General features: G+C 37.7%; 1 protein-coding gene across 11 annotated transcripts in view; it reads right to left on the bottom strand.

The window, feature by feature from the left end:
• Nucleotides 1-729: 729 nt before the first annotated feature.
• Nucleotides 730-9,341, bottom strand: part of grin1a (glutamate receptor, ionotropic, N-methyl D-aspartate 1a) — a 59,731-nt gene continuing 51,119 nt past the window's right edge. For 6 of the 11 annotated variants that reach the window (XM_030149648.1, XM_030149649.1, XM_030149653.1 and 3 more), the window contains one exon: nt 2,609-2,677. In XM_030149648.1, the coding sequence (XP_030005508.1) occupies nt 2,609-2,677 (69 nt within the window). Of the gene's footprint in view, nt 2,678-9,341 lie in introns of all 11 variants that reach the window. The other 5 variants (XM_030149645.1, XM_030149647.1, XM_030149650.1 and 2 more) reach the window with 1 other exon arrangement.

Genomic DNA, 9,341 nt, shown 5'->3' with positions numbered 1-9,341 from the left:
CTCACACAGTCGCTCTTTGAACAGATCCTCTACCTCCACGGTTCCCGCGAGCACCTGGAAAACGGATGGAATGTACACAGAGGATGGACAGAACGCTCCGTCTGTATTTTTAATGTTTTTTGTAGTCAGTGTTACTTTTGTCACCATCATTTATTTTCAAAATTCTTCACACTCCCCACACGACTCCTCCGCTGTGTACCTGCTGCACTTAACTGTGAACGTAATGCTGCTGTAAGTGGTATTGGTGCGGTTGTATTGGAGTACTTTTACGAGTATGAGTAAAAGTACACACACTGAGTATCGGGCCCGATACTGGTATCGGTATCGGTGCATCCCTAATAAAAATAAGCCTCTACAACCACTGTCATTGATCCAACTTGATGGGTTTTACTAGTGAATCAATGGTGTAGAAGATGACGGTGTTTCCACATTCAGTACGGAGCCTCTGAACGTCCAAATGGGTCATATCTGATGACAAACTGCATTTTACCTCAGTTATCTACATGTATTGATAGAATTATTGGTTCATAAGTTATTAAACATTTTTAGATCAGTAGATGCTTTAGGTCTGGTTAAGTCGAATATTGGGTTCTTCCATTTTTCCCTGTTTTTACCCAATGTTTGTTGAAATTAAGAGCAAAAATGTGAAGAAGTCAGACATTTGGCATTTCTTGACATCAGCGCATGATGAAAATGAATCTGTACAAATAACCTCAGGCACAGAATTTGTCAGATTTGTCCATATGTAAGTATATTTTATTTACAATTGTATTAACAAAATGTCTCAATGCAAGGTCTTTACTAGGAAAAGGTAAGAAAAATGAGTGATTCCTCCCATATGAGGTTAGTGTGTGTGTGTGTGTGTGTGTGTGTTCATGCATGTCTCTGTATCACAACTCAGTTGTGTGTTTGTGGCTATAGTAAAGACTCAGCTGCAGTCGTAATACAAGTGCAGTACAATCCCCTCAGCATCGTCTACACTGAACCACTCTTATTTACATTTCATTCCATTGCAGTAAGTGCTCCTCTGGTCTCCTATTACTGTACATGGCAATGATGCGCATCCAAAAACAAACTAAAGCACTGGTAGGAACATGTAAGCATGCAAAGGAAAAAAGAAGAATGTGATCAGAAGAAAACTGTCAGTTCAGGATTGAAACTAAACTCTGTCTCAGCGCTTTGTGTGTGAATGTGAACATTTTGTAAATTGGTAAAAACAAACAAACAAATAAAAAAAAAATAAAAAAAAAAACAGTTTGTTGAGATGTTACATGGGTCTCCTTAGCTCTAGTTTGATGGTGAAGTGTATTTATTATTACTATTTATTTATTTTTTTTACAGTTTGGGAAACCCCTCAGCATAAAGTGCTATGCAGTGCCAGACACCAGGAAGTCTACAATAGTCTTTCAAACAAACAAACAACCGAATAGCAGTGGTTTCTCAGCTCCAGAAAATGGGAAACGGCCTGTTTTTGCATCTAACCAAACCTGTAAACAAGCTCGCAAACTGAGCTCTCAACTCACTCGGCTTCCTCCGTGTAAAAGTTCTCCTTCCTGAACGGAGCAGGAAGGAGGTTTTGCATGAAAGACCGAGTGCTGGTTGGGTGAAAAACCTGGCCCTTTGATGCAACCCCTCGGAGACTGGAAATGAGAAAGACTGCTGCAGCGGGAGAGAGGAAGAGCGAGGGCATCCCCAAATGCAACACGGCTGAGTTTCACAAACGTTTAACACAAGCCTGCAAAATTAATCCAGAGGTTCATATGTACACCTGCTTTGAAGTCTCAACAAAAACAACATGCATTTTAGAAGATTAGTAGAAAATTAAAGGGGGATAAAACTGCAGAGTCTGGAATAAAAGCCTTCAGATTCCACATTTCCAGTATTATCATTCAACTACATAAAGCTCTTATGCAAATACAAGCACACACATGCTTCCGTCATTTCCACTAGTTGACAGAGTTAGTCATATTAGTGCCGTTAGTAGTGTTCTCAGATTAAATCTCTAAAAAACCCTCCTATCTAAGCTAAAAAAGTGAGATAAAAACACAAATACATTCTATTCAAATGACTTAAATTGAAATCCACTGAAGCTGTATTGCAGTATATGTTAAGAAACAATAGATAGTACTATGGTGTCTAACTTGAAGTGATATGTTGAGTACAGTATTGCACCAAAACTCTATGAACTTGACTAAATTAAACTTGGCTCGCTAAAGCTGTACAACTGGTCAGAAAGTTAAAACTACATCAAACAGTGAGTAAATTAGTGTGACAAAAGGTTAGCTAATAATATACAGAAGGAAAAGATCAATGGGTTCTTCTGTGCATGCTCAGGGACCCCTACAAACATCTAAGGCCAGGTTGTCCTGACTTGTAAAAGGTGCAGGTTCAGTGTTTCTTCAGCAGGCAGTTTTTTTTTTTGTTGTTTTTTTTTTCCCTCAAAGCTCCATCATCAGCCGGTGAAACCAAAACCTCGGCTCAGACAGCGAAAAACGAATGAGAAGAAGAAGAAGGGGCCTTCACATTCCCATCATCCTCTGCTCTCCTCTCCTCCGTCCTCGTGTCATTTCCTCTCTCCCCATGGCGGCGGACCTCTCCCTCTCCGTCTTCACACCACGGTGCTGACAGACGGGTCCGACAGGTTGAGTTGGCCCGTGATGTCGGTAGGTGGATACTGCTGCAGAGGCGAACACAAATGAAAAGGGAGAAGGAAGAGGAACAGAACAGGGAGTCATTCCAGAACTAAAGCAGCACCAGGAAGATTGTTAAGCAGCACTAAACGGGCCATTCCACCAGATCAGTGCAAACTGGTGCGGCACCATCAAAAAACACATTTAACAGCATTTAAGTACAAGTCTTAGATGTTTATTAAGATCTGTCTATTATCTACTGAAAACAACACTAGAGATAAAAGTGAACCGAATATTTATACATTTATTTATTCATATATTTCTTTATAACAGTTCTCATTAAACCACCCAAATCACACCATGTGTATCTGTATTGTAAATATGTACATATTATTTAAATCTAAATGTATTTAAATATCTACATAAATAGCAGATGTTTTTCTTTTTTTTTTTTAATATATTTTCATATTTCACACTATATGTTTTCAGCCTGTCTTCCCTGCACTTTATGTTTGTAACTTGCAGCTGCCAACTGTTAAATTTCCCCATGGTGGTATCAATAAAGTCTTATCTCATCTTAAAACCATCATTTATAGAAACCATAACATTTTAAACTCAAGTGACGGATATGGAGATATTTATAGGATCTAATCCCCTTGTAGACTACTATTGCAACTGGTCATGGATCAGTTTCAAAGCCCTGTTTCAGTAATGGTTTTGTTTTGTTTGAATTATTGCCTGGAGGACCTGATCAACATTTGTTTTTTTATATTATTTATAATTTATATTATACCAATTATGCCTGATGTCAGTAATTTGAATAATCACTATTTTATGTGTCATATTCACATCAACAGTCTGCACTTAATTCAGCATCTGCTCAACGGTAACAACACAAATAATTTTTTTTTTTTATATAATTGTAAATACATTTAGGCAGTAAGGGATTAATGAGCTTTTTGAGGGTGAATTTTAAAAAACACATTTGCCTTATATTTTCTTATATAAAAAATGTCCAATATTTTCATGTCACGACTGAAACAGTGTAAATTTGAGGCCTTGTCCACACTGATAACACAACATACAACCACTGACGACCAATAAACTGTCATTTCTGGCGATATTTGGAACAACAGTGTCAGTAATATTAGAAATAGCAGCTACAGAGATGTCTGTCTATCACCATCTAACGTCATCTATCTCATATTAAAAACAATTTTACATTAAAAAAATTTTGAAAACATAAAAGTAATCTAGAAAAGATAATTTAAGAAGAGTTAAAAAAAAGATAAAGAAGATTCATAAAATAAAAGGCAAATGGACAACACCAAATACACACATAAGATAAAATATACATATAAAGGTATAAAATGTAAATCAGGATTCTTTCAAAACAGTTTGTAAAAGTAGTTTCACCAGTCTTCTGACTGTCTGTTCCTGCAGCTTTAAGAGCCATAAAGCACCAAAAACCATTTGTATTCATGTGGATCTCAGTCTCCATGAGATTAGACTGATTTTAGCCATAGTCCTACATGCAGATCAGAAGTAAGTCTATGTTCCTTTGTCATAGCTGCAGTGTTCACATATGTCCCATCATTTCAGACTAAATGTGCTCAAACATTGGCTAAAATTAGTGCATTACTTTCACATCACCATCAAACACACATTTTTTTTTTTACATGCTATTACAGAAAATGTCATTTTTATGTGTCCATCTGTTCAGAAACGGGTGCAGTTCACCTGTGTAGCTCCATACACCATGTACCAAACACACCTTCGGTCTATTTCTAGGTGTTTCCAGCTCTATCTGTGACACACCGATGCTGCTGCTGCATTACATCCCTGCTGCCAGCTCCTTAAAGCCTCCTCCGCCACCCCAGCATCCATGTGTAGGCTCCAGATGGGAAAGATACTCAGTCATCACTCCTCAATACCTATATGTCACAGTAGTTGGGTGCTGTGATGAAATATTTCAAGCCTGAACTGTGCCAATGAGCATCACTGAAATAAGCTCAAAATGACCTTCACCCAGAAAGACCCAGTGCTGCTTTTGTGGCAGTTCCCAAATGAAATTTTCTCTATTTTTAACCTTTCTTAAGTGATTTATCACCATTGACTCTAATGTTATGCTCTGTATTTTCCATTTTTAAGTGAAAATTTGGCATTTTCCTACATTTAATGTAGTGATTATGTAGATGTTCATTAAAGCTCAGATTAAAGTTGAGCGTTATAATAATCAAAACGGAGAAAACTGAAGAAAAAGATACATTTTTCCGCAAAATATATCATTAACTGAATATAAAATAATCATTACCAACCACTTATTCATTTTATTCATATTCATTTATCAAACTGGTGAATCAATGTTGTAGAAGATGATTCCCTATGGAGCCTCCAAACATCCCAATGGGTCATATCTGATGACCATGAAAAGATGACAAACTGCATTTTACACCAGTTATTTACATGTATTGATAGGATTAATTGATCAACAGGTATTAAACAGTTTATTTAAATGACTGATTTTGGTCGCCGGTGGATGTTTGGGTCTTTAGGGGTTACACTTGATGCAGCCATAACAAAGGGACACAGATTTCAGTAGTGACATGAAGATAGTGAATTATATTTTTATATTCCTTTACTGTTATTTCAGGTATTAGACTGGGTTCCAGTAGATGACAGATCTGGGTAAATATTAAGATTTGCATGCTCAAGTGCTTGTTAAACATGTATTTTGGTCGAGGGACTGTGTTTGCACCGATCCAGTAAAATGACAGTGTTATACTCGTCTAAACATCCAGAACACCTGTGCTTCATTTCTGCAGAAATTCAGAAGCAGGAGGGTTCATTAACCCCTCTCAGACAGACCTCCAATTTGTGCATTTATTGTCATGGCTTCATATTAAGAGGTGGTTTGGATCTGCCTGAGGTGGGCTAGTTTGGAGCAGACATAAGGTCCGGAGACTCCACACAACAGCACATTTGAATCATTTATTCTCGAGCCGTGCAACATGACGACCGGGTGATAATTTCCTGCCAGGGGTAAAATGGACAGCTCATTTATCTCCTCGCAGTCATTCATGCAGGATCTAATTTTAGCCTTCGCTCTGGAGCAGGAGATGAATTTTAGGCAGATTTCAAAGTGCTGTTCAGCCGGACTCTTACATCCAGTCCTGGTTTCACTGTGCTTCTTTTAAAGCAGAGTGCATTGAATTGTAGGCGTCTATGGCGCAGAGAGGGGAAACATCCTGAATCCATGCAGGTGCTCAGTTTCTATGGCAACAGTGATTGGTTTATTTATTTATTTCTATTGCATTGATTCTTTAGAGAGTGTGGTCTGACAGCAGTAAGCCATATTTCTAATGCTGAGGCTGCTTTTTCGGGTAATGAGCAGAGGTAGAGACGTCTAACGAAACAGTTAAACAGAGTCAATACAGTCAATTAGCTGATGCAACATGCTGTTTTTGTTTACTTCAATCCCTGCATCGTGTTTTGGAACACAGTGAGCTCGGGTGGCGTGATAATCAGAATAAACACAGAATTTATGTCATGTCAATCAGAATCTGTGCGCCTTCACCCTGAGTCACAGCACTTTGTTGAAATGTTTTGTATTTGTCAATATGTGACAAAGTAGGGCAGTGTATGAGGGCCAGTGTGGGCAGAAGTCTGGGGAGTTTGGGTATTATTGTGAGGAACAAACTCTGGGATTAAAGCCATACATTTGTGAGAAAAATACCTGCTTAGACATGCAATACCACACAACATGACATGGTTAAGGGCTTATTTAAGACATTGCTACGCATGATCACTAATGTGTAGGTGGCCATGGTTATTATGTCATAAAACCTTCCCTAAAATTAAGATTCGAAATAAAAATATGTGTATTAATTGACATAAAAAGGCAAAGAAATTAAATTAAAACTACAATCAACAGAGCAAAATTAATTAAAACTATGATGGCTGTTCCTACATCACAGGCTGTATCTCACACAAATGAATGAATGGAAATGTTTTCATCTACAGCTGAAGAAACAGAATACTGAATGCATTTGCAAGAGGAAATGCAACTCCACCACCTCAGTATTAATATTAGAACACATGAATAATGTATGACTTTAATTAAATCATACAACTCAAAAATATCTTTGCTTCAGCAAATACTGTAGAGTTAATATAAAAAAGCTGAGTAAGTGGAGAAAGTAGAGAAAAAAAGACACAATATGTAGATATTAGAGATCAGGGCAAAACAGAAGGAAAAAGGAGGAGATATTACTTCACAAATGACTTTATAATCCCAGTTTTTCTTTGTAAAGTAGTGAGTTGTTTTCTGCAAATATCTCACAGAATATCATGATTTTTGTTTCTCCAAATATTACCCTTCCCCTGAAATTTTTAATGGTTTATTTTTTTACCTGCAATGGCCTTAATATATAAGGCCATATTAGGAACACTGCAGATTAAAAAAAAAGAAAAGAAAAGAAAAGAAAAAACAAACATATGTAACCAGAGGAGGGGGAAATACTCTGAATATACCTGATTATTGACTGTTATTATAGTTATAAATTTGTGAGAAAAGCTCAGGTATTCTCTGAGATTAAAGTATGTAATGTAACATAATGTAATGTGTCTAATGTACAATTTAAAAAAAAAAAACTCCACTTTTCCACTTAAATCTCAGAGACTATCCAGTTTTTTTCTCTTTAATTTCTTACATTATTCTTGGAAATCCACTTTTTTCTCAGATTATTATACCCCCTGTTTTTAATCCACAATGGCCCTGATGCACAGTCATCAGAAAACTGTATTTGTTCACACATCCTTTATATACAGTGGAGTATTAGAACCAAAACAGGAAAGAGTCTTGCCTCAGTATAATTAGTTTTTTTTTTTCTGTTGAATTTATATCAAGCAAGATCTTATATATAATTGGGTGCCTCTCGTTTTAAGCTGATAGAGCCAATACATTCAAGCATGTGAGCTTAAGAAGCTGGTTATGATGCAACTAACATGCTGACAGATGAGCCAACATCCAGACTGAGGATTACAATGTTTGACTTTAGGAGTCAGAGTGGATGTTTCTCATCTACTTGACCCGCGAGTTGCATCATGATATGGCTTACAGCCCCCATTTGAGCCTCCTCATGTCTTGTACCTTGAGGGCCTGCTAACAGCGCACCCTACTGGGGTCAAGTGGACCAGCAGAAGAGAGACACTTCACTGACATCACAACCACAGTTAATGGTTATAAAGCTTAGTCATTCAACACTACTAAGGTGGTTTATCTTAACACATGGCACAAGGTTATTTCTACTTGGTCTACTGTTACTACATCTATGACAGTTACAGTCATTGGCATGCGTTTAGAGGGAGAGAGGAGCAGTGTGGCATGTGGGTGAGGGACACTGACACTCAAGTCCATTGATATCCATTAATATAAAAGAAGAACATTTATATAAAATCAAAATAATGGTCAAAGACTGAGGATGGTAAATCTTTTTTGTTTGGATTATGCTAAATCCTGTTTTGTTTTTCCACCTTGAGGCTTTTTTTTTTCTTTTTCCACTAGGCCTTCCAAACCAGCATCTGTACGCTCCTTCAGACACATTAACAAAGGTGATCCCGCTCTTCTTGTCTCCAAATGTGACCAATTGTATTGAGAAACCTCCAGGGGAGAGTAATAAACAGTTTGGTTCAATGCAGAAACATCCATAAATAAATAAATAAATAAATAAATAAATAAATGAAACACAAGAAAAAGAGAGAAAGACAGGAGATATAAATAAAAACAGACAAAAATTATTAGCTTAGTTGCCAAAGGCTACATCTCCCCTGAGAAACACATTCAGAACACAATGTTAGTAAAAAAAAAAAGCCTCTCTGTGAAGGTGTCTGTGCTATCTTTGTTCTTTTTTGAGGCCCCTGCCAGATTTGGTCAGCGACCAGCTATGTCTGACCAAGCAGCTGGGCACAAATGAATGCGGGTCACTGGTTTTTTCAGAGCACTCCAAAGCTTGTGGAGCACAGCCTCCCAAGCGCAACGAGCAGGGCTTTTCAACTGGACTGTGAAGGAATGGAGAAAACCTGACACTCTCATTGTGCCGCAACAAAAGGGTCAAGTTACGATACACAGCTGTAAATGGTGTAAAAAGAGCTGGATCTCTTGTATTTTCTTGTAACACAGTGAGAGTCTAAGGCTTTGCAGAGTTTGTAGCCCCGAGAAACATAAAAGAAGACTGTCGTCACCTCCTGAGAATGTACCCTGAAAGAGGCATGCACAGTTCAGACCACAAGGACACTGAAAAATAAACAAGAATTATGACAAACAAAATATGACAAAGCAAAATATATTAATATAAATCCATGATCCTGAAAATAGATAATGTTGATAAATAAGATCACACATTTCTTAGTTTTCTTCTCAGGACGACTGGCCACCACCACTACCTTGGAAATGGGTTTTTTGGAAAAAAAGATGACAAAACACCAGCGCATGCTTTTCAAACCAAAAGCAACAGCGGAGGAAGTGCGGGATTGGAAGTGCAAAGAAAAGATGGAGATACAAAGGATCAAGCCTTCAAAACGACGGGACACAAACACAAATATATACATACACGCTTTCGATGCTGTTCACACGTCACAACACCACCAAAAGGGACACAATCGCTAGAAATCCACGTCCAAACCAGAGGCAGGGAGGAAGAGCAGCCCAAG

The sequence above is a fragment of the Sphaeramia orbicularis genome, chromosome 12 (assembly GCF_902148855.1).
Source record: "Sphaeramia orbicularis chromosome 12, fSphaOr1.1, whole genome shotgun sequence".
NCBI classification, from domain to species: Eukaryota; Metazoa; Chordata; class Actinopteri; order Kurtiformes; family Apogonidae; genus Sphaeramia; species Sphaeramia orbicularis.
Note: the sequence above shows the minus strand (reverse complement) of the source record. Positions and strands in the feature narration are given on the sequence as shown.